Below are 26,077 nucleotides of genomic sequence, written 5' to 3' on the forward strand. Positions count from 1 at the left end.
CCAGACCAGGCAGCAAAGGGAACATGTCCACAGGGGTTTTGTAAAGTCTCCAGAGAAAGCAGAACTCAAATGTACCTTTTTGAGAATTATTTTATGAGCTGTAAAGTCTTCTAATCATGCAAGAACAGTTTTTTCTGTTCTATGCATTTCCTGGAAGATTTACTATTCTTCAACTAAACAAAGCGTTACTCCTTGTATTTTCTCAGGGAGTCTACAGTGTACTTTTGTGAATTCATGTTATTTACATACAAAAATTAAGGAATCATTTAGTTAAAATCTTACTGGACCCTTTGAAAAAAAAAAAAAAAAAAAAAAAGAGGCAAGACCACATGATACTTACTTTGGAAAAGCAACTTTTCCAGAAACTCTCAAGTCAGCAGAACAGTTTTCTTGGGAGCAAAATCTAGCAAAAACAAACTACAAAAGACAAATAAATTTTTAAAAGCACTTTATAGTGAGGACAAGCATTTCCTGACAAAGAAGCCTGTCACTGTTACCAAGTATCTGGAAGTAACTAATAGCTCACGCTGCTAAAAACCATTCAGTTAGGCTACAACTTGCCATGTTTCACACACACCATGTGCACCCAGAGGTGTTTTCCAGGCTCAGTCCTCAGTCTCTCACAGATAAACCAGTGGGTGTGTTCAGGTGATTTTTATAAAGTAGTACATAAACAGGGCAGTGTTTTACAGGGTCCAGAACTGATATCTCTGCAGTCTCTCCTATGATACAGCACATTAACTTTTGCAAGAGAGTTTCATCACATAAACTTTACATATCATACTGATAAGGTAAGGCTTGATGGGACTAGACACACCATGAGTTGCATATATCTATGTCTTGGTTGTAAGTATGGTATAGAGCATTTATCTTCCTACAGTCAGCAATGTCCTCTTCCTCTCTGTGATTTATAAAAAAAAAAAATTTGAATGCTGATGAAAATGAAAACCATCACATTTAAAAGCTTCTATACATCTCAGAGTTCTGATGGTCAACTCTGGAATTATGTGAAGCTTACTGTTTGCAAAAAGTCATCATACATTTAGAACCATTTTGTAGTTAAAAATTCAGAGCATCCTGACTTTAGATTTTCCCCATGACTCTTATTTTTTTTGGGGAAAAAAAAATTTAATTTAATACTAATTTAAGGATGAAGAGCATGATCTTTTTTTCTTCTCTCTCCACACACTTTTGTGTTTGAAGGCCTGCAATACCTTCACAGAATATTTCAGCAACATTACTGAAACATTTCAAGATTCCTACCAGTGTGATATTGTGTATTTAACAGAGATTAAATAACAATTTTATACTGGAAAGTCACTCATCTTGTGTAGCTGAGAAACAATGAATATTTCAAAGAGTGTGTTTCACACCTGGGTGTTCTGAGATAGAGGGCATGATATTCTTGCAAGCTTTCTGCACATACCTCTTAAAAAAATGTAACACAACTTATATACTGATTTATGCATTTGTTTTAGCATCAAGGCACTAGGTGATGGTCTGGAAAATGCACTCTTTCACATGCCATGGTTGTATGAATCTTTTTTTAACTGAAGATTAAAAGGTGAATATTTACTTACTGCATTTGAAGAAAGAGAACATGTACACTAACCTTGCTTTTTATAACATCTTTTTCTTTCCTCTGCTGAAGAACAGGTTGAAGTGGTGAAAATTCTTGTGCATTTCTTTTCTGTAGAATGTGATGCCCCAGATGATAACTTGCTTCAACATTTACAGGGGTCAAGATATCCCTTACATCTTTCTATGAAAATTGGAAACCTAATGAGTTAATCATATAAGACAAGACATGTATGCTTATGTTTTAAAAATAAGGTTCCCTAGAACTAACCTAAACAGGAACACTTATTTTTTTCACATGTAAAATAATTTCACATACATATGGCTCATATAGTTTCTAGATCTTTTGTTGAAAGAAATGCAGAAAAGCACAATACACACAATGACAGCATCAGATGTTTTGGAACAAAAGAAGTCTGATTGAATAGCGAGCCTATTCCTGCCAATAACACTATCTTACATACCTAAGAAATGCTGTACTGCCAAAATGGGAAAAACTGGCAAAAGTTGGCTAGAATGGAGAAAGTTAACCAGTGGGATAATACCAGACAAAACCCATAGATATTTCTGTATGAAATCAGAATCAGTTCTCCCATGGCACCACTAAATCAGGTCACGACTACATTTTATTTTCTGCCGCTTTATTCCCTTTACTGTCTTAAAACAATTAAACGCCTCAATAAATGACCATTTTGTACATGAAGCCTTGACTGTGTAGGAATGTTGCAGATCAGAGCCCAAACTACCTACTAGTGAAAACTGAACAGCTTGAAACAGCAAGTACTAACAATAGCAAACCTGATTAAATTATTCCCCAAGTGTAGGAGGTAGACAGACACTGATTGTCCCTCCACATGGCCACTACTCTAATTCTTATCTGCAAGCTTGCTTTGGCCAAATCACGTATCATCTAATTCGTAATAATGTTCCACAAGGTCTTCTTTGCATCTGCTTTATATTACTTCCATTATACTAATTAGCTATTAATTAGTCTTTACTCAAAATACATAAAACGTCCATCATCTCTTGCAAGGACTATACTTGACAGACATTCACACATATTTAACTTTACGAGCTTCATGCAAGTACAGAAACCTCAGTGGGTGGAAGGAGATGCTTGCAATGCTATTAATTAAGAATTACAAAGAAAATTGAATTATATGAAGGCAAAAGTACTAATGATAGACTATAGGAAATGATGAGCTAAATCATATCCTTCCTCCTACACAAATACCTGCTGATGCTGGTACAGCAATCTGTATGTGGTCTGCTGACAGTCAGATCTCTTTTAGCTTACAAAACTCTTAAAACTGGCAATTTGTCACTGCTCCTCTAAGTAACATTCACTTAGGTGCAACTACCAGTTGAGATACATCTGGGCAATTCTCCAGTAGATAAAATGCACTTTCCTTTCTACCTTGAAACTTTATCATGAAAAACTGGCTTTTAATAGTGTCATAAACAAAAAATAAGTCAAAAGAAGGGAGAAGAAAACTACATCAAAGAGTTTCTAAGCTCTAAATTTATTCATTAAATTCTTATGAGTGCTATTCCTACCCCATTTCCACATCATGCTTATCTGAGTACTTCCATTGGAGAGTGCTGCATCCCTTGCAACAAATTCCTAAACCAGACCAAACTATGGACTCCCTTTTAGCAATCATCTTTGTTTCACTTCATATGGATCAGGAATGGGTGCTTTTCTTAACAGGTGAGTCTACCTCATCTACTCACAGCAAGAAGGAGGCCAAGACCATACACATGTTCTTTGAAATCGTCACAAATGGCAAAACAATGAACATTTTCTCTGTGTCATTATAAGCTTGAAGCTTTTGCATTAAGAATATACAGGAAATTTCAATCAGCAAATGCACGTTATACTGGACCTTTGTTGTTGCTCCAATCCAGTCTCAATCTATGATCTGACATCCATTAAAAAGGGTGGAAAAAAAAAAGTCAAGAACACAACTGTCCTACTTCACCACCATGATTATTATTGGGCACATTCTCCCTGACAGAAGAGATGGCAGATCTACTGATTTCCCCACAGAAAGCCAAGAAAGCATCAGGATTAAAACACATTAACTCTGGAAGTTATAAACACAAACATTTTACTTATGAAATGATGGAATGCAATCGCAAAACAAAATTGGTTCTTTTGCAGCAGGTGTGCTTCACTAAAGAGAACAAAGGATTTACAGGTCAATACATACTGAAAATTACATTACCCTCATAAATGCTGGGTGATCTTTGCAGGTAATATTCTTGCTGTAAATCTTTGCATTTCCTGAGATTGTATCAGATGTTCCATTGGAGGAAAAATAAAATCTTGCCGGTGTATCCATTTTTCTGTTCACATCAACACTCAGATTATAAAGCAGTACTGCAAATAAAAGCCATGGAAAATGCAAGTTCTTAAAACTTAAGTGCTATAATTTTCATAAATTTATTATGTCTTTTGACTCAGTTCCTTAATCATGTTCCATAACATCCATTCTGAAACGCTCTGATTAAAGATTCTTTGACATAAACTCATATCTAATGAAAGTTTCTAGCCCTCTGAAAATTGATTGCTGGTTCCTGATACATGTTTTTACAGCAGGGATAGTTTTGTCAAGTTGCATTTATAGTTTTCTAACAGAGTCTATTTAAAGCAAACTTGCTTCAGTTACTTGCAGGGCTGACATAAAATTTCAATAGACAACATACAAGGAAAATTTTAACTAAGTTCACCATAAATACTCCCTCCAACAGGTATTACTTCAAGTTTTGACAGAAGCAAAATATGCATCATAGGAAATATAATACAAGACATATTTTTCATATTAACATTGATGGGCTTCCTCTCTTTCACATAATGTTCCATAATGGTACAACCATGTGCTTCAGCTGCTTTATGAAGAGTGTCTTTTCTGTACTGGTAAGTAGAAGATTTCATCCTACAGCAGTCCTGTATGGTTTGGTCCTTGTCTAGGATGACTACTTTTAGAGGACTTAGGACTATCATACTGAATAGTTACATTTGACTCAATGCAGCACATGAATTAAAGACATTCACCCACCATTAATTCCCTATCCAAATGCAAAGCAGCAGCCCAGACATTTGCATGTGTAAAGTTCAGACAAACTGACAGGCATTCTTGTTAGGCCTTGAGCAGGAAAGAATATGGTCCCCGGGTAACCATGTAAAGGAAAGCATTCACAGAATAAGCAAACTCTAACATACTGTCTCATTTTAAAACCTATTTTGATAATGGATTTAGTTATGATGTGGCACCATTCACCACCACTCTCTGGGCTCGGCCCTCCAGTCAGTTCCTAACCCAGCACAGAGGCTCCTGTCCAAGCCACAGGCTGACAGCTTGGCCAGGAGTTTGCTATGGGGACGGTGTCAAAGGCCTTGCTGAAGTCCAGGTAGACTACATCCACAGCCTTCCCCACATCCACCAGGCAGTCACCTGATCATAGAAGGAGATCAGGTTGGTCAGGCAGGACCTGCCCTTCCTAAATCCATGTTGGCTGGGCTGGATCCCTTGGCCATCCTGCAGGTATGCTCTGATTGCCCCCAAGATCCATGTGGTTAATTTTTCATTTTATACCCAATTTAGATTAATGGTCTATTGAATATCAACAGCATTGTTCTGTAAATAGGTGCATTTACATGTACACGGGGATTTTTTCCAAGCAGCTTACCAATATAACCAGGTACATCTCGTCCTGTATAGGTAAAGCATATCTTCAAATTCATACAGATGGCAGGCTGGTCATTCTCCACGCAGTTTAAATTTGTTCGATTTATTGAATTAAGATGTTTCAAAGAAGCTTCAACAATTATCACTGGTTTTGCTCTAAGAACAGAGAAGATTTAATGCTCTTAACAGACTTCAGAACAAGCTTACTGTTAAGAATTCAGCAATCTCTGACAATCTGTTTTTATAATTTATAATTTTTAAACTATCTGCATTTTTTCAGAAAACAAATAGTTATATGCATATTGTTTGTTGCCTCAAAATATTTCAGAACAGTATTTTCTTTTTCTTCAAAGTTTTTACTTAAATGTTTTAGAAGCAGAGCACTCTAGACCCTAATGACTGAAGCTCAAGACACCAAGAAGAATATCAGGAGGTTAAAAATACATTACGGAGTTGTATTAAACTGCTTTAAGAATACAGTTAAATTGCATGGCCTTTAAAATCAGTGAAGTACAAGAGTCTTACCTCAGCACCACAGCAGAATCAGAAAGAAATGCACCAACTGCTACATCTGTCAAAGAACAAATTAAAAGAAAAAAAGGATCAGCAAGTATAATTTGTCCAAAGGAATTACTTCTCAGGTACAAGCGTTACGTAGTGTATTCATATTTTGTTCAGCATTAAAACACCAATTTCTCTTTATTACAAGGCACATAATAACATTTAAATGTGTTCTTCTCCATCTAGATGATTCCTCAAATACTTGTCCCCTGCCCATTAATGCTGAGTACTAACTTCCTCAGTTTGCAAATACTGGTAATATAATGATTTGATTTCTGTTGCATGCTTAAGTCGCTGATATGGAAGGACAGATCAGGTACAGAGGAGGTACTTGTCTTCTTTTTAATCCAGATATTCAATATTGCTATGTGTTATTTCGTATTGTATATATGAAATAATGTATAAATAGAAAAAAATATTTCATTTATTCCAAACTAACTGAACACTTTTCATGCAGTAAGGAAACACACACACACAGCATGTCGTGTACCTCTCAAATGAGGTCGCAGAAGTCTGTGTCAGATGAGTCTAACAGGTGACTTGACAGCAGTCTACTTGTGCACTACCTCTCAGCCCAGCCTTACAAACTGACCTGGATAACTTTTCTGTAGACATAGCCAGAGCACACAGCATGCACTTCATGATAAGTTTATGCTTTTACACCCCCAGGGGCAGGACAGGCAGTACCTGCCATAACATGTATCTGCAAAATGTCAATGTATTCTGACAATATGAATAAAACACTGAGCGTATACTTGGAAACAGCTAAGCTGTTTTACACCAAGCTAGCATCGTGTCATGCCCACAAGAACCCCTCAACATTTCTAATCCAGTGCCACAAGTCCTGAGTCAGGTTCATGTATCTCACACAGACTGAGACTCAAAGAGCTCAATAACTCCTGCCAAAATCCAAACTATCTGAAGACCAGTAAGATTTTTAGGTTACCACACTACTCTGGACAACAAACGTGGTTCCAGTGCCCAAACTAACTCATTGTGACATTATCAGATGAGATGACTGCCATAAAAATTACGTTTTAATTCCTCTTATGCATGATGATCTTACTACTGCATCATTCTTAGTCCTTCAGTTAGGTGACTGCGAAAACTGACTGCTTGGCCTCAGCTCTACCTTCTTTCTTTTGCCTTCCCAAAATATGATCTGTGACATGCCATCTGAATAACAGATTTTGCTTCTGTAACAAATATCACAGTAGAGTTCTTCCCCCCTGATTCTCTACTCTTTTGAAAATGAAAAATGAATGAAATTGTTTAATTCACCTTGATAACCATTGTTATCTGCATCAATGCCACTTGCTATGGATTGTCCAAACATGCTTAAAGAATTACTGACTTGATGTCCTTGTATTCTCTGAGAAGCAAAAAAAAAAAAAAGATAATAGAGAAAATTATTATTGGAAAGCTAATCTTTGAGTTGCAATTGCACAACCATCCTGCTGCTGAAGGCAGTTACAGGCTTACCTCTGCTAGAAAGTATACCTCTGAAAGTAACACTTCTCAGTTACTGCCAATGTTTAGTCCCACAAATCCCTCCTGTGGCTTCCAAAATAATTTATTTTTTGGATACAGGTTATATTATGACTGTAAGTCATGGACTATGTAGATTTCTGAAGTGTTTTAAATTATCTCAGTCAGAAGGTACAATGAAGGAAAAGTCCTCCCAAATTCAAACTTGAGGTTTTCCTGAATTTAGTATTTTCCATTGAAAAGCATACCTGTGAAAATGAGGGTGTTATTCCATCTTCCCTGCCATTGTATATGTAAATAGCCCCTTTTAAATCATCTTCTTGTGGAGCCCCAATTGCTATATCTGTGGAAAAACAATTTAATTTAACAATAATCAGTTTACCAGAAAATACAAACAAGGATGAGTTAAAGAAATCCAAATCATGATGCATGCAGTGCTAGTTCAATTCATTTAACTGAACTCTAAAGAGCTGAAGATAGATATAAAGCAAATGGAAACAATACAGACAACTTAACTCTACCTTAAATACTAGGTTTCTGGAAATCAAGGGCCAAATACAGCCATTTTGTTCAAGACAAAGTCTGTTCCTACCAGTACTGAAGTGGTTATGAGGTTATCATGGAGAACAGCCAAAATTATCCTAGTCTTTCAAAATAAAACAACAACTCCCCCCTTGTATTCATGGAACTATGATGCTTTTCCTGCACAGTTGCTACTCCGACATGGATTAAATGACTGAAAGTACTCTTATTACACTGCCTGAAATGAACCATTTATTTTTCTATGAAATATCTTTAACAGCTGATAACAGGATTGAACAGACATTTAACAAGTAACTGATGGTAGCTGGTTTGTACAAAGGGCTTTGTTTTATGCCTGCATGAATTAATCTCAGAGTAGTGTGCTGACACGTAACAAACCAATCAACCCACCCACCCTCAACAGCCCTTACCAATCAAAAAGCCCCAGGATTCCAATAGCCAGGGGTTGTCAATCAAAAAGTGGAGGGAGGAAAAGTCGCTATTATAAATCAATCATTCACAAATAAGCAAAGCTGATCTGTCAGCAATTGAGAAATACCATATGCTGCAACAAACCAAAATCACAAGAAAGGCTAAGATCTGATGATTTGGCTTTACTGAACAATTCCATAATCGAATCCATATTGACTGAATCCATACTTTAGTGACTAAATTACACAAAATACGTAGTGTCTCTGCTGGCAAGATGAAAATAGGACAGCCAAGTTGTGCTAATTAAAACTATACACATGTTCTTGAAGAGGTCATATTCTACACCAGTACACACGCCATTCTGCCATTCTCTTCACAGGGCTGACACTGATTGCTTAGATCACTGAAGAAGTGGGCTCTGCTGTGCTTTTTTTATTACTTACCACAGACAAATGGTTTCTAACACCCAATTTCTCTTTATATCTTGCTTCCAGCTGTTTTTCTTACAAAATTTCCTGCTGCCACTTACAATACAGCCTCCACTTTTTCTTTTCTATGTTCTTGCTCTCTTCAAAAGCTCATGCACTTGTTTGGTCTGCCTCCCCCCTGCAGTTTTAGGATGCCCATTTTACATTATGTTCTATGACATTCATCTACTTACTATGCTGCTATTAATTTGATTTTAATTCTCTGTTCCCCAGCCCTACCACTGGATGTGGTTTTCTTTAGTGGTTTGCAAATGTTTTGGGGCAAAACCTGAAACTTGTCTAATTGCAAAATTGACACAAAATGGGAGAAATTAAATTTAAAAAGATCTTGAGGAACAGGAACCATAGGCAGGAAAAAACAACCCACAGAGGACTACTTTAAGGAAAAAGAGACAAGATACAAGAATGGCTGCTCCAGGCTTTGCAAGTTATGGAACAGGACTAAGAGCACATGACAAGAAGGAATGAAAGGAGAACCATGGGTTGTAAATGCAAATGAAAAAGGGCAATTCTGAAGTGTGAAGAAAAATGTGGAACTGGTAAAGATACAGCCCAGAAAAAGCTTTGTGTTTTGTTTTTGCACAAAGGCTATTGGTTTCCGGTACACAGTCCAAGTTTTGATGAACAAAACTGAAACTGTTTATGCAGAAAATGTATTTTTATCCTGTGCCTACACAGCCTCTTGTGCCTGCCTTTCTGCTGGAGGGGAGCACATGCCAGTTTTTCAAACAGGAATACTGGCTATTCCTATTTGTTTGAAACCATGACAAGATGAATTAAGCCACTGGGCCAGATCCCATCGGCTTGTCTTCAGACTACCTGGAGGCCTCTCAGCTGTGTTTTTGCAGGCTACCTGAACAGCCAGTGAATGGTCTTGGAAGGAAGGAATCTGAAAGCAGCAGACTATGGGGCTTTCTGTAGCAAACACATTTTTGGTAGCCTGAATGGAAGCTAAATCAAAGAATTTTTTGGGATGGAAGGACCTTTTTAAAGGTTATCTAGTCCAACTCCCTGAGGAGAAGTAGAATGTTATAACAATCATTCTAGATGTTAAAACACAGATTTTAAGGTCCAGCACCCAAAGCTATAGACTATATTACCATCTTATGCTCATGGTCTTTATTAGTCACAGAACCTCATCTTGGTATTACATACCAATGACTGTGAAATAGCTGTACTGCAAACAGTGGCTTAGAAAAGCGAGGTCAAGTCATCTCTTGAAAGTCTCCTCAGACTTCCATAATTTCCCATTATCATGTCAGTCCAATGCTCAGAGAGAATTAAACCTAGGGGACTTTCTTTATACACTTACCTTCAAAACCATCATTATCTATGTCTCCCAGATTGGCTATGGACTCCCCAAACCTGGCTGCATAAGAGTCACTCCCACTGAGCTCTAAGTTCAGTTCTACCATCTTTGCCTCCTGCAGGAAAAGAGAGTCAATGTCACATTCAGAGCATTACTCAAAGTGCTAGAACTGCCTTGGACACCAATACACAATCCTACCTAACACCTCGGTGAAGAATTGAGCATTATTAAAGTCACTGGACAGCATTTTCAGCGTAAGAATAATAAAGACTAAGAAAGCTGTTCTTTAAAATGAAGAGCAGCATGTGCCCATAGGTTATATCTGTATAACGAACAGTGGCAAGCTTATATCAGAATACAAGGGCTTACTGCTCTGAGAAAACTGTGTTTGCTAAGTACCTCATAAACAGTAGCTGCTTGAGAGCTATTGTGTGTGCCTTAGTTAGTTGGAGGAATCCCCTGGAGTGACTTAGTTCTCTCTAAGGAAAAAGTGTTATGAGAAAGTTAACTGCAAGCATAAGAAAATAAATATGTATTAGTGTGGAGAGAAAGAAAAGGAAATGAAGATAAAATTTACTAAGTTGAACAAATTCAGAAGCACACAATAAGTAATTATTATACTTTCTCTTCTGATCCTTAAAAAATATAAAAGTAAGTGAATTCTAATGCATAATCTGTACAGTTACTTTATTTGCCAAACTGAGGACAGCCAATCTCTTTCCTGAACTGCTACCACTAAATGCATGCAAATTTTTAATTCTTGTTTGTTTCTGAAGCAACTAAATAAGTTGCTCTTCACATTCAGTAGCAAGCATGGTAATGGAGGAGAGCTTGGAAAGAAGCTGTAGTGGCAGGCTGTCAGCACCTGAAATTACTAAGAAACAAAACCAGTCTGCCCTCAGTTCTAACATTAGTGTAAGTAACAAGTTAGTTTATACAGCTAACCTTTGCAGATGTCCTATACAGTCCTGCTGGGATTGTCATCATGGTTCTAGGGTTGTTTTTCCTATGTCCTGAAATACTGTGTGGGTAAGAGAGAGGATCTCTTTTCCTAGCTTTTATACAAGTGACTGTGTCACCATGCGTTTTGAAAAGAAAACACTTACAGAACCTGAATTGATATAGACATAAACTCTTCCTTCTTCTCTGATGGTACTTTGCATTGGAGCACCAACTACCAAGTCAGAGAGGCCATCTGAATTCAGGTCCACAGCACAAATTGCAGCTCCAAAGTAAGAACCCAGCTGTGTGCAAACAAGAAATCACATTAATTTTGAATTTTGATGAAGTTATGCTGGAAGTTATAAAGTGCAAAGAGATGGTGTAATTACCTTTTTCCCCTTTAGTTCAAAAAGAATATTTAGTTGCTTCTCAATGCTAAAAATGTATGCCTAAAATGAAAAGAAAATATAATTGGAGTTTAGCAAACAGTAATCTGATATAATTCCCTGTGTTTTCTCTACAGGACGTGCTAGTAAATTGGCAAAGAAACGGATCACAATGTACAGACAGTTACTACTTCTTATCTGTACCTTTCTTTATCATCATAGTTCACAGCAGTGTTACCTAGACTATCATCTTCACTCATTCCTTCTTTGACTTTTCTCTCTGTGAGAAATCACATCTGTCTGGTCATTGTCTTGGCTATCTTAATCTAAACTGAAAAATCATGGATGGGTATGTGGGGGTATATTTTTCAAACCAGCAGTATAGATGGTCTCTTACTTTACCAGTCTGCTCCTGCTGGGGAGCCCCTCCAATTACTTCTATACTGTCTGGTGTCAGAAAATGTCCAGCTCCAACAGAGTATCCTGCAAATCAGAAATGTGCTTTTCAATTCTGGAAATGTTATGTAAAGACAAAAAATGGGAGCATGATGTGTAAAAGCTGTCAACACCACAAATTATTCCAAGTCCAACATTCAGACTTCATGTGAGTTACCAATGAAAACAGAAACAAAAGTTTTTTAAATATAAACAAAAGATCAATACAAACAGTAAGTCTTAGCAAGCAGAAAGAAGTGTCAGATACACTAATTTCATCCCAGGATCTCAATTTTCTGCCATATTTTAAAGGCTAATTTAATAAATTGCCAACACCTTCTGTTATTACATATTCTGCAATTCTTTGGTGAGTCCATATTGTAACAGAAATAAAAATGATGAAACTGCAGCAGCGTAGAAATACTTGATTCAATTGTTATTCTTTCACTATTGTTGTACCCGGACTGCAGAAAAAATGACATGTTGTGCTACTTACATGCATCTGCACACATACAGCAGTGTGATATACACATATGAAAATGTCAGCCACAAATTGGAGCAAAAGCTTGATTTTGTAGTAAGTAAACATTGCATCAGGTTATGTAAGTGAATCTATATAAGTCTCCACACTGCTGTATGTGGAGACAGCTCTTAACAAACAGCACCATATTCTAGTGCAGACAACCAGCCACAGAACTGCAAACTGAAGACTAACGCCTTAATCTGTAGTTACACAAGTCATCCTTACTCCTTCCAGAATACATTATGGCTATGTTGAAACAGGGAAGACAGTTAACATATTCTGCTACTCTTGCATTTGCTGAATGGCTGTTCATTTTCACAGCATGCAAAGAAAATGGAAAAATAGTCTTGGATAAGATGAGAATGAGCCTTAAATCTTTCGTCTGTGAAGATAACTCTCTAGGATTCAAGTTCTCATTAAGTTGGCTTTTTCTTTTTGTATTTTAAGCTAAAAAGAAGTGAATAAGGCAATTTATCTTTTAATGATCAACATCTATGTTTAGAATTAAGCTTAAAGTGGATGTACTTTCATTTACCTCCTCTGACTTTTATTTTCTAGTTATTTTGCTTTTGCTTTAGTGTAAATGTTGGTAATCCGAGTGAACTCAAAAAAAAACCCCAACCAACAACAACAAAATGAACAAATCCCAACCAAACAAAACACCAACACCTAAATCAGAAAACAAGCCAAACACCCCCCCCCAAAAAAAACCCCAACAACCCAAAACCTAAATACATACACACAAAGCCAACAGTAATTAGAGTGACCTCAATTGTACTGTGATATTAAAATATGTCATTATCAGAATTCTAATAGAAACAGTCTATTAGTGATTTCTTTACAGCAGTTTGTCAAGGCACAGATGATTTGAAAGATTTATTTATCTAATTCCTTTAAAAATAAGTCCATAAAATCTCCAAGGTACTCCAAAGTGTCCAAGGAAATACTACCAAAAGTTACATATTGCCACTTTCTCTTTCTTTCAGTTGTCTGAAACACCTTTTTTTCTTCCAACTTATGGTTATTCTTGCACACTCTTCCTGCAATCTCTCATTTGTTAATTATTACTCTTCAATGGTTTAGTGAAAATGCAAATAAAGAAACCAACTTCTCATGTCCTGCTCAAAGAAGGATAGGGTAGGTAGATATTTATGCTTAGTCATGTGCTTGAATTACGCTCTGGTCACAATATACTCCACTACTGTGGAGTACAGTGTGAAGTATAGTGAAATATATTCCACTATTTCTTAAGGATATTTTTGTTAATTTTTTAAGAGAGAAGCAAATTTGCACTTCAAAAAAGATAAATATTGAGTAACACAATTAGCTTGTAAGTTTTTGGGATGTAATGCCAAAGATGTAACAGAACAGAGGCTGAGAGGGGAAGGACAGTGCCTTTACCTTCTATGAACTGCATCATGTATAATTATGAAGGAACAAAGTGGAGTATGAGTAGCATGGAACAATGGAAAACTTAAGGCTTATCACAGCTACTACTGTGGAAGGACACCAATGAGCTAATAGAATCACAGAATCACCAAGACTGGAAGAGACCTCAAAGATCACCAAGTCCAACCCATGACCAATGGACCCTTTCTTCACTTTGCTGTGGAAACGGCAAGTCTAAATGGCACAGGGCTCTGCAGAGCCAGAATGCAGGTTGGTACAGTTGCACCACAGCACTGGAGAAATATTTGTGAAGCAAACTCCATCTCAAGTCCTGGTTGGCCAAGGGAACTGAGAGAGACTGTGTATGTCAGGGAAGGCCTTCCCTACATCCTCCCCAGTAAAGCCCTTATGCAAGCCTTTGTTCGTTTGCCTCTATTTGCCTTTTGGCTATCAATGATTTGACTAATTTATTACAGAAATTGTCATTCTTGTACTTGTAGATGCAGAAACCTGGAATGAGCTTTTTTCCCCTCAGATAAATGCAGTATTTTTCTCTCCTGATTGTTACTAGAAAGATGGAGCAAGCATTCTCTGAAGTTTTTAATTTGCTTTGTAAACAGTTAGGTTAACAATCGTGATCTGGGTATCTGATTACCATTTACCATCAAACATTTCTTTCACTTGACTTTCCCCCAGAGCCCAGAGTCTCTGCAAGGCTCAGTACTGAATTCTGAAGTGTCAGTCACTTTTTATTTCATAATAGTTATTTCATAATGTATGCCTGCTTCCTGTTGTCAAAAGAGTGAAATCAGAAACAGGAAATATTTATCCATGTGAACTGGACCTATGAATGGCAAAATGCAAAAACCAGTGGTCACAGGCAAAAATATTCTTGTTCAGGAAGAACAGACAAGCTTTTCTTAGTGTCTAGTGAGAAAACTGAAGCTGCTCATAGTTCTTGGCATAAACTCTGACAAGTTCTAGCACTAAATTATTCTAATTACTTGAATAGAGGTACATAAGTAGGAGCTTCATGTCTTTCTTTGCAGACATTCATAGATAAGGTTTACGCTCCCATGTGTCCAGTCCAAGATATGGTTGGAATAAAACCCCATAAATAATAAAAAAACCTCCAAACACAATTGGAGGCAAGTCTATCGCTGAAGGTCCTAGCAGATTTCCCCACGTTAACAATGCAATTAAGATATGTTTTCTTGCAGCATTCACTGCAACAACCTTTTTGTACTTCTGTTATATGTGAAATCATTATGTCTTTTGCTATGAAGGCCCTTGGCTGCATTTCAGAATTTACAGTGAAATGCAAACCATTGCTAATCAATCTTATCTCTACTTTCTAAATGAAGAAATAACAGCAACTCAGTGGAGAGAGAATAAAAACAGAAATCCAATGCTTAAGAAATTTACATATAAAAAGAATACAGAGGAAGCCCTAAAATTAAATAATATTTAACAAAATCAGAACACATCTTTAGAACTGTTGCTTCTGGCATCAATAATAAAAGCACTAAAAGCACTGCATCACTTTATCAGCTATTTACCTAATCTTTGGCTTATATTTTTTGTAAAATAGTAAATATTTTTAAGTACCTAGATAACTGCCAAATTTCACTTGGTTATTTGAATCTGTGTAAGCATGGATTGTGTTTGCAGTTGTATTGTATACAAAGACAGAGCCAGTCCAATAAAATGATCCAGGAGCTCCCATTATTATTAAGTCCTACAAGAAAAATCAAACAAAGCCATGTCATTCATACTTAAATATTCATAAAAATAAGCAAAACAAGTCAAATACTTTTCTTTAGAACTCTTGTGAATTCAGTGCTTCTGGAGATGCATCTAGCTCAGTATTGGGGAATTATGGCTACAGTACAGACAATATTTTCCTCACTTTTGTAAATAATACCATTATTACAAACTTTGAGCTGTGAACAACTTCAAAGAGTAACAAAGAGGATATTATCTTCTCAAAATATTTTGTTTTTTTAGAAATCATAGTATTAAGGTAAAATGGAGACAACAAGGAATATCAGTGTGTAAAGCAAGAAGGTAAGCATTATTAGTATTAACTATATCAAGCATTACTTCAAAGATAATAATACTACTTCCTATTCTGATATATTAATGCTCTTCTTCCAGATGGAAAATAACTTTGGACTTAGTAAGGTGTACAAGTATTCTTGGGAATAAAAAGTAAAAGTATCAGTTGGGAATTATCAGACAACTTTCACAAGGATTCCATTAAAAAGAAATGAAAAAAAGTCTAATTTTTCCCTCCCCCAATAAAAGAAAGTGCATTTACATGTATGTTTTTCTGTATGTATACATATAAGTATACATATATAGAGAAAGGGGTTTGGTAACTTTAATACACACCTCAATGTAAAAATTAGACATTCCAGCCTGGCATGACCCATGGTTTTCTCCAAACTTTCGCACATAATCTGGTAACAAGCAAGAAATATTAAAAACTATGAGAAGCTTCACAATTTATTACCAGGTCATCAACAGAATTGTTAACAAGTTTAAAAATCAGACCAAAACAATGTTGGCTTTCAGTTCTGTAATAAAACTAAAACCACTGGTTTCCACTGTGTAACCCTTAGCTTCAATATAGTATGGAAACAAACCCAAAGCAGTAGGTATCACTTGATCACAGATGCCTTTGAAATCTTGTGACTTTAAAAGCTGTATTTTTCTTTTTAGATTCTTCCATGAATGAATTAGCATAAATAGTTTGAGCAGTATAGCTAAGTAAGATTAACAATTTTACTGTGCACAGTTTAGGCATAATTGGATTACCTATCTTGATAGGAGTTGCTCTCTGATGGTCCACTAGTGCTCTAAAAGACTTGTGCTATGGCTGTTTTGGACATATTAGTATCTATCATCCTTCGCATTGTCTTTATATCCATCTCTGCCAGCTCCATTTTCCTGCTTTTCTTTGCAAACTGCCTCCCATCAGGATTCCCTTCAGCTCTGCCATAGATTTGCTCACTTAAAAAGTCACTGAAGATAAAAGCATGATTTCACCAATGCTCTTAACAGTCTCCAAAGGAGCAGCAGGACATTTGATGGCATTACTCTATTGGTCTGCACAGGTATGCCACATTGTCAGCTCTTCCTTGCATTGGCACAGGGCAGGGTCACAAGAATGTTCTCTTGGATGGGAGGTTGGTGTAATAGCAGAGGCAGGGATGGACTCATTTGATAGCTTTAGGTCTTGACTCATTTTGACTCATTCTTTTCCTGAAGTTCTCTGAAGAAGGACCACCAAAAGTCTCACACCACAGCTGGGGCCTTGGCAGGAGGCAAGTAAGTAACAGGAACACACACCGTCAAGGAACCACAGCAGCTCTGTATCAAAGCTAATGAGCAGGTGGCAACAATCACTTGCAGGTAATAATTGCTGCTCTGCTGTGAGGCACTCTTGTGAGCAGAGCAAGCAAACAACAAAGTAAAAGAAAAAAGGATGTCCTTTATTGGCCTTTTCTTGAGGAGCACACACCCTTTAGTGATCCAGTGCAGGGAACAAGTATTCTGATGCCCTATTTAAACTAATTTTTCTGCCTGTTGAAAGCAGCTTTTCTTTAAAGTGATAAACATCTTACTAACAAATTACATCAGAATCTAACCTTGTATCATCTGCAGTCAATCTTCAAACCTTTGACTGCAGAAATCCGCATCAGAGCAACACCGGGACCTCACAAACATGCAATCATGCAGTAAGGACCATCATGCAATTACGCATCTTGCCCTTCCCTACTAAGGGCCCAATGGTTCTGCTTACCTATATAGCATGGGCATATTCTTCTGCTCAGCTCAGTTCGAAAATCAGAAGAGACAGCAAAACAAATACCATATGGGAGTTTGTGTTCATTTTTTATGTAAAAGATATTTTTCCATCTATGTCCACAAGCCTAGAGATAAAAACCAAATAGGATGTTTGACACAGAAGCATATGAAAAGTGAAGGCAGGCTGACAATTAGACAGACAGCTCCAGCAGTTAATACATACAACAATGGATCCATTTTCTTTTGGCTGCCTCGATAAGCTGACACCCAGCCACTGATTATCACGCTCTTCCAGACAAGTCTTCCCACAGCGCTCTCCACTGGGGTTGCCTAGAACACAAAGACCAATGTTCTGAGCAGGAGGACAAGTTGAAGGGCTGCGTTGAAGCTAGCACTGACACCCAAGAACTCTATGGGGAGACTGCAGTAATTAAGGTGGATCTGAGCTCTGCATTAGATAGGCCATAAAACTTTTCACTTTCTTGCTGAACAAAGGAACAGTTGCACATAGCCAAATGAAGCATACTACGACAGGCTGGCAGTGAGGACTGGCTTCTCCATAGTTATTGAAATTAAGCTAGAAAGTGACATTACACTCAGTCTGATGGAAGGGTTAACTTTGCAAGTGCTCTTCAACCTAAAAGTTTCTAAGAAACACAAGTAATACCCATGAGCCCTATCTAAACTCCAGTCTAAAGCGAGCAGCTCTCCAACTACATAGCTACTGGTAGCATGCCCAAAAGTGGTATGTACTACAAATGGCTATCAAATAAAGAGATCTAGGGATCTCAGATCACAATATACGCACGCCCCACGTATTCTTTGTACTGCTGCAATTATTTAGTAGTAGCTGCTTTTGTTTTTGAGAGTTAATTTTTTCAACCTTAGAGAACATAATGAAATTTCTCCCAGCCTCCCCCAAAGGGTACAGTTAGCAAATATTTGCTTTCTTCTAGAAAGCAGTAATGGTATCCATGGTAAAAAAAATACACATTTTAAAGTATTTTACTGTATAAAAGGCAAGCTTTTATTTTGTAAGATGTTCTTATGAGTAAGTATTAACAAGACTACTGAATAAGTATTTCCTATGCATCATCATGACAGTTTATGAAGAAACTTCTTACAAAATAAGGAAATACATCGTGTCACTTGAACAAGCTCTTCTTCAGAATTTTTAAGGCTTTCCCTGATTCAATGCAGTTATTGGTGAACCCAAAACTTCTGAAGTTGATGGGGTTCAGTTAACCAGAAGAGAGAGACAATGTGGACCACAGTTCAGTGAGGCTGACTGGAACAGTGACTGACAGGGAAATAATAAAGTAACCCCACTCCCCAAATCATACTCACAACAGATTAAATTTATTACTATCCTATTTATTAGCAAGTTTAAATAATTACACTCCTAATTTAGTGGACTCATTGAATTCCTTTTACAAGGCATAAAACCACACAACATTGATTGCATATGAAAACAGAATAAAAAGTTACACCTTGTATTCAGTACCCAGGAGAGACACGAATGACTGTGCGCTTTGCCACATATATTCTCATGACCAACACTAACTTAAATGATTGTACACTTAGGATGTCACAGACACTTGGAGAGACAATGCCAGATTAATGGAATCAAGATCATGCTTTATCACATGGCAAGGAAATGTGAGGAGAAGCATTTGTAGAAATTAAACTCAACAACCATCCTTAATTTAGAGCTCACTCCCTCCAGTTTTGTGAGAGACCTAACAACTGACGTTTGTCTGAAGGAACTGCTGGAGCTTTAATTTATTCTACTTCCATACTACCTCTCCACTTTTTTTTTCAAACATCACAATTTCAATCTGCTCCAATGGAGAGATCAGATTAGTGCAGCCCAGAACCCCTCATCATACTGCAGAGAGGATGATGCACCCTGCATACTGCCATTGTACTCTATCTTCTTCCAAAAATAGCACCAGTCACATGGCCAAGATGCATATGAACCTTCTTCATCTTTTTTTATCATTTTCTCCCCATGTGCCTTTCCCTAAGACACCAAGGAAATAGAATGCAAAATCCAAGTAAATGGGAACCGACCTTAGCGCTCATATTAACTTCACTTTCAGCTGTCTGTGGACCAAAAGATTTTGTGTTACTGTAATTTAGAAATTCCTGTAGATCACAAAAGGAATGGTAATTAACAACACGTGGGCTCTTACTCCAAGACAAGCATGAAGTAAAATGCACTACTTTAGAAATCTACTAAAATGAAGATATTTGTGCAGGTTGTCAATTACTGAGTTTTAAGTTATAAGCTTCTGATGCTTGTCTAATTGGTCTTTTCCTGTGGCAATCATAGCAATAAGTGGTGTGAGCAATCTGGCAATATAAGCTTAGAGCTTGACATAGTGGTAGGCCATGCTTAGCATAAGTGTAGAAGTAGCTAGCAGTTTAGCAAAATAATGCTGTGCTAGCAGTTTGTAACTAAAGCAAGGTACTGGTAGCTATAAACACAGAGAATTATCTCAGAATAACAGGATGCACACGTCAATCAACAACTTTGCGTGATATTAGTAATTTAACCAATAATGTGTAACAGTACGATGTGTGGACACCTGTGTGGAACCAATGAACTTATGCCAACTACGCTCTGTGAGTCTATATAAGCTGTAGATGTTCCTTAATAAACTGAACAATACTTCGATCATACTGGATGGCCGTATTGATTCCATAATCCGTCATCAACATTTCCCAACCTGGTCTGGTCTAGTCTAGTCTGGTCTGGTCTGGTCTATTCTATTCTAAGTGACATGAACTTCTGTGTACTGAATACAAACCATTTTCAGACATGAGTTTGGAATTTAAATAATTTAGAGTTATGTCATGTAGAAGTCCCCACTTCTTAAAGGAGACATTTCCATGGTTTGCATGAATTATAGAGCATCTTAATCTGACTGAAAATCCCTCAGAAAATAAAATTCCATTATACTCCCAAGTGTAAGAATTAATCCTTCTTTAAATCACAAAAGGTACTCCTGGTAACTTGCTTCTAGCAACACTTTCCATCCTCCTGTGACAGTGATTCATCAGGGACTTGTTTTATAGTGTATGCAGATTTGCCAGAAATGGAAGAAGTGGAGAACAACAGTATCAGAAATTTAGGTCTCAAGAGGCTTTCTGAGAATTTCTATCCGTACGTCAGACAAGACCAGATAATGATGATGTGGAACATTACAAGAAGTTTTGCTTGTCTCCACATTTCATTCTTGTGTCTATTTCACAAGTCTGTAACAAGGGAAAATATCACCATTCCTTCATGTTTGTTGGATTGTATTCCCCTTTTCCTTGGCTGCATCATACATTCTTAATCCAGGTTCTCTCTGACCCTCTGCTAACCTGCTATCTTGTATCTCCTCACTTCCTCTGACTGGCAAGTATGCAATTACCGTGAAAATGGTAGGACTTTGTGAGTGAGAGAATCATGAGCCATGAGTCACCATGAATCATGAGTCACCATGATGAGCTCTTGCTCAAGGTATGACATTATAAAAGCTTTATCACGTAAGACAAAAACCCGCTATATTCTGCACAAGCAACAAAGCAGCACTGCACAAGCTCAAGAGGACATGGCAGCTTCACTGCCTCAGGGAAAAGGAGCAAGTGCTGTCATAAAGTCTCCAGAAGAAAAGTAATTGCCTAGCCGGTGCACATTACACAGTTGGAAGATACACTTCTGCTACAATCCCTGCTGCAAGCACACACAGAAACAGAACAATCACATATAAATAAGGTCACAACTTATAAAGGCACTTCTAGCTTTGGCCTCAAGGACTCTAATACAGATGTCTGCAATGTCATCTGAGAAAACAGTTTTATATAACTTGCTCCAGCTTTTCACATCCAATAGCCTCCCATGATAATTTTTATCCCCCCAGAACTCCTCTGGTCCATTTCTCAGAACAAGAGGACACAGTCTTAAACTGCACCAGGGGAAGTTCAGGCTGGAGTTGAGGAGAAAGTTCTTCAGAGAGAGAGTTGTTAGCTGTTGGAATGTGCTGCCCAGGGAGATGGTGGAGTCTCCATCCCTGGAGGTGTTCAAAAAGAGATTGGACGTGGCACTTGGTGCCACGGTTTAGTAGTCATGAGGTCTTGGGTGACAGGTTCGACTTGATGATCTTTGAGGTCTTTTCCAACCTTATTGATTCTATGATAATTTATTAAAACAACAAAGTCCAGCACAAAGATGACAAACCTTCTGATAACCATGCTTCTAGATGGCAAGACCTCTACAGACTCTTTTTTCCCATTCATTCAGGGCAATCTTTTCTCTTTTCACAAACTTGATAGGTCTTAATTCTTTTACATTCCACAAACTGATTCTGCCCAAAACATTTTGGTTAAGTGGCAGCTATTTCCATAGACCTGTACCAGACCTAGATCCAAAAGGCTCAGTCTTAAAACAGTGTGGCTATTTCAAAGGAGACCACAGGCAGTGTGTGGGCAAGACAATTGAGATCAAAAAGCCAAACTACCAAAGGCAAAAACTTACTGGAGTCAAAACTGAACAAACAGGTCATCTTTTTGGGGAAAACCATTGAATGTTCATTTTCCCGTTGTAGTGATTCAGTTGGGGGAGCTAGAGGGCAATTTGTTCATAGGTTGATTGTAGCAGAGACTTATACGGAAGAGTGGAAGGATGAAACTCTGGGCAGAGCTTCCTGGCCTCATCTTAAACAACATACACTGACTTTATTTTTTTAAACTAGATAACAACTCTTCTAAATTGTTTCCTGGATCTTTAGTCAATGAATCACTGTTTCAAATTTGAGAGCCATTTTGTGGAAGAGTATCTGTAATATTTTACAAGTCCAAAATGTAATAGGTTAAAACATCTAAAGAACTTTGTGCAAGATCCTTTGAAATATCTGTGACTAGTGTAAACTGACATGGACAAAGTTCTGGAATTCAGAAGACTGGTAGAAGTTGGGTGCTCCAAATAATAAATACAAACCACTGTATTTTGCATTTGTGCCTAAAGCTTGATTACAAATCAATGCCTAAAACTACTCCAAATACAAATAAATAAGTAGTCTAGAATAGTTGATACCATTGACAAAACTACTAGAACTAGAAAAAAAACTGTCAAAATATTAGTTCTCTATTCAGCAATCAGATTTAAAAGTGCTGACTAAGAAAAACATTTGCTAATGTATCCCATGGCACCATTTAAATCAGACCAGGCCCTTGTAACACCTGGATGAGTTATTTGCAGATACCGGTATGACTGCAGCACAGCACTATTTCCAGCAACTCTTTCTTTACTGAGAAGGCAGATTGGAAAGTATCACATAAAAATACAACAGTGGTTTTGTGTGATCAGAGGCTTCCTAATTGTGCATGAATCCTTCATTCATTAGTTAAGCTGGTTTCGAGGCTCCTTTAGTGAAAACTAGCAACAAAGTATTTCAACGTACCTAAGTAACTTGCATCCAGTTTATTACAAAGGCCAAACATTTTGAAACCCCCATTTCTATTGCCTGTTGTCACCTCTACATTTCTATGATTCATAATTAGAAATTTATTACCTCAGAGACTCTTTTACTGAAATAAATGCAAAATAAAGTATTTAAGAGAAAACCAAAATGAACTCTTTCTTTACTTGCCTGTCCCAGCAATGTAATATATCCCTGCACATTTTTCAAATAAAATTACCCTATTCTACAAGACCAGAACCTAAACTCGTCACTAGCAAGAATACAAGTAGAAGAATGATGAAACACACAGTGGTTCCAAAAGTTGCTGACAGCCTGAATGAGCAAAACGAGAGATAATTAAGTTCAGCTTTGCAACTGAAAGTTCTCATGTATTTTGGTGACCACCTGGAATGATAGCAGGGGCTTAAAAAACTCAGATACTACTCTACTCATTTACATCCCATGAACCACAGCTGCCTTTGGCTTCTTCACTGGCCTTGTTGACCTGTTTTTCGCAATAGAACACTTCTTTTCAGTATCCAACTTCAGAAATACTGTAGATGCACCTTAGTGATGTAAAGATGTCATCTACCACTAAAGGAAACAAACATCCTATGAACAAACATCCTAGCTCTTGTTGCATTGCTGCTTTTAAAAGTGCAGGACAAGACAGTAAAACTTGTGCAACCTGTAGCTTCTAAACCTGGGAGCAGAAGCTGTCGTAAACTTATTCTTTGGAGCTATAAACACACTTTCATTCACCTGCTGCATTATTTTGTTTAGAATCCCTTAACGTACTAAGGAAAAGCTCATCAAGTTACTTTCACAGCTTTTGCTTTTCCACTAGCTAAATGAGCAAGTTGAGCAGTGCTGTAGATGTATATAGATCTAAAGAGCTGAAAACTTTCTACTTTTCCCCTCCTTTCCTTCCCCTACATAGTAAAGGACTATATTTACCTCCAATGCAGGGGAAGGAGTTTATTGCCTCTTCACATGTTATTTAATCACTTTAGTTGGCTAGTCAGTTAGATCTAATATTGGAATGAATTTAATGAAAGGAAAAAACCCTTACAAAGCAACAAAGGACTACTTGTGCTGACATAAGTTTAATTCCTTCCATGGGAAACTGCTTGTTTTTTCCTTATGTGCCTACAAGTAAAGCACTGCTTAGGTTTTTGTAGCTTAGTTATAAAAAGCTCTTATTTCCATTTGTAGGAAATAAATGGATAGAACTCACTGGTTCTATGTTATATGTATAGATGTGTAGAGAAATAATTTTTATGCATTTGTTACAGAATGTTGCCTTCTGCCCTGAAAGCCCATCAGGTCATGGAGCGCTATCACTTTTGTTGGTTGCCAGTATTTTGAAAATCCTTTCCCGCGCTTCTTATCCTCACTGAGCGGCAAGTTTATAGTTCTAACGGATTGGATAGTCATAGTCATAGCAGGACAGAAAGTTCAGGAAGCTCTCTATGAAAAGCATAGGGATAGAACAAACAGCATAGGGATAGAATGAATGGCACTGTATGCAAAGAGAACACGAACAGAGACCAAAGCTATTAATGCATGTTCACAGTAACCCATTGCGAAGTGTTCTCTTTACAAGTATCAAGCACTCTGAAGCTGGGTAAATGCATCCAGTTACATCTCACAAACATGGGCACCGGGGAGCTCGGGAGAAGTTAGATTAAAATGCAGAAGCAGGAAAAAATGATTCGGTCAAAAATAACTTTGTTCCTCTGAAATTCAAATTTTCAACAAATCTGCAGGCAGGGAGAACCCATCTGCACGACCACTAGTTCAGAGTCACTTCAGAGTGGACCCTACAAAGGCAAGGCTTGATTTAGGCACACACTTCAACCCGCCCATCTCTGAGCTAATGACAGAGCCCTTTGCTCTGAAAGTTAAGCTACTTTTCTGCCACGAAGTACGAGAGACGGGCTGGAACTCAAACGAGGCTTTAGACTGAGCGCTGAAAGGTGGGAAAGAAAACTACGGGAACAGACGCTGTCACACGCGAATTCTCTAAATTAAATTTTAGTACTTTCTGTCTACAGAAAAAAAGGTGCCTCCTTTGCTACTCTTTGTCAGGAGAGCTGATCTCGTCCTTCGTCGAGAGGTAAATGCAAGCATAATCTGGAAAGGACCCAGGAGAAACCGCCAGCAGCCCCTCGCCTCCTGAAAGCAGCGGCAGAGGAGCCGCACTGAGGGAACGGCTGGCGACTACGGAACGTCCTGTCCCATCGCCGCCGCGATCACCCCTGCCACCCACCCTCGCCTCACCGCGGCTCAGTGCCGGGGTTCCCGCGCCCCGCCGCCGACTTACCCAGCTGGAGCTGCTCGCACCGCCCGCTGGGGTTCCTCCCGATCCTACACCGGAAAATGGCCCCAGGGTTGGCCACTGAGATGTTGGCGGGCCAGCTGGCCCGGGGGGCGCCCACAACGAGCCTGCGAGGCAGAGAGAACTGCATGAAGAAGGGCCACCAGAGCCGGGAAAAGGCGCGACAAGCAGAACGGGCCCGGCCAGGGACTCACCATCTTTCCTCGCCGTGGCGGTGCAGGAGAACCGAGTACCCGAAGAAGGTCCCATTGCCCCCCTGAAAAAGCAGTGTGTGCTGGGTGTCTAAGTTGTAGGACCGCGCCGTCGGCAGCCACTGCCAGAGCAGGAGCAGTGGGGTGGCCCAGCCCGCAACCCCCCTAGCCCTCACGCAGCTCCGCATGGCTCCGGCCGGTCGGAGGCAGACGGGCGCCCGGCGCCGGCTTCCCTTCTCGCTCCGCTCCCCCGCCCGGCGAGAGGATAGCGGCTGCGTCCCCACCCCTACCCTGCCCCGGGACGGCGGCAGCCCGGCCCCTGTAGCTGCCTGTGCTACCGGCCGGTCGGGCGGCCCCCCCGCAACCTGGGGTGGGGGTGTCCCCTCCGGATGGGGGAGTCACTCAGCCGCACCGCCTACTTTCGCGCAGGGGCAGCCCCTCTCCTTTCCCAGGAGTTAGAGGTTGGGTTTCTCCCCGCCCAGTCCACACTCGGAGGGTTGCTGCGGTCGGGGCTACGGCCTGCAGGCACTGGGACGG

The 26,077-nt window shown here is 38.7% G+C and overlaps 1 protein-coding gene across 2 annotated transcripts in view; it reads right to left on the reverse strand.

The window, feature by feature from the left end:
- The window catches only part of ITGA4 (integrin subunit alpha 4), a 36,652-nt gene extending 10,809 nt beyond the window's left edge, over positions 1-25,843 (reverse strand). The window contains exons 1-17 of one of the 2 annotated variants that reach the window (XM_068138433.1): positions 25,544-25,830; positions 25,335-25,456; positions 17,782-17,888; positions 17,554-17,683; positions 16,140-16,207; positions 15,354-15,483; positions 11,796-11,881; positions 11,402-11,461; positions 11,177-11,314; positions 10,074-10,185; positions 7,568-7,662; positions 7,113-7,203; positions 5,796-5,841; positions 5,272-5,426; positions 3,807-3,961; positions 1,613-1,762; positions 341-417 (exon numbers count right to left, since the gene is read on the reverse strand). In XM_068138433.1, the coding sequence (XP_067994534.1) occupies positions 341-417; positions 1,613-1,762; positions 3,807-3,961; positions 5,272-5,426; positions 5,796-5,841; positions 7,113-7,203; positions 7,568-7,662; positions 10,074-10,185; positions 11,177-11,314; positions 11,402-11,461; positions 11,796-11,881; positions 15,354-15,483; positions 16,140-16,207; positions 17,554-17,683; positions 17,782-17,888; positions 25,335-25,456; positions 25,544-25,728 (1,907 nt within the window). In that variant the 5' untranslated portion in view covers positions 25,729-25,830. Of the gene's footprint in view, positions 1-340; positions 418-1,612; positions 1,780-3,806; positions 3,962-5,271; positions 5,427-5,795; positions 5,842-7,112; positions 7,204-7,567; positions 7,663-10,073; positions 10,186-11,176; positions 11,315-11,401; positions 11,462-11,795; positions 11,882-15,353; positions 15,484-16,139; positions 16,208-17,553; positions 17,684-17,781; positions 17,889-25,334; positions 25,457-25,543 lie in introns of those variants that run through there. The other variant, XM_068138434.1, reaches the window with a different exon arrangement.
- Between the last annotated feature and the right edge of the window lie 234 nt (positions 25,844-26,077).

Source organism: Melanerpes formicivorus, unplaced genomic scaffold (assembly GCF_026170545.1).
Source record: "Melanerpes formicivorus ecotype bairdi unplaced genomic scaffold, bMelFor1.0.p_v2 SCAF_5, whole genome shotgun sequence".
Lineage (NCBI taxonomy): Eukaryota > Metazoa > Chordata > Aves > Piciformes > Picidae > Melanerpes > Melanerpes formicivorus.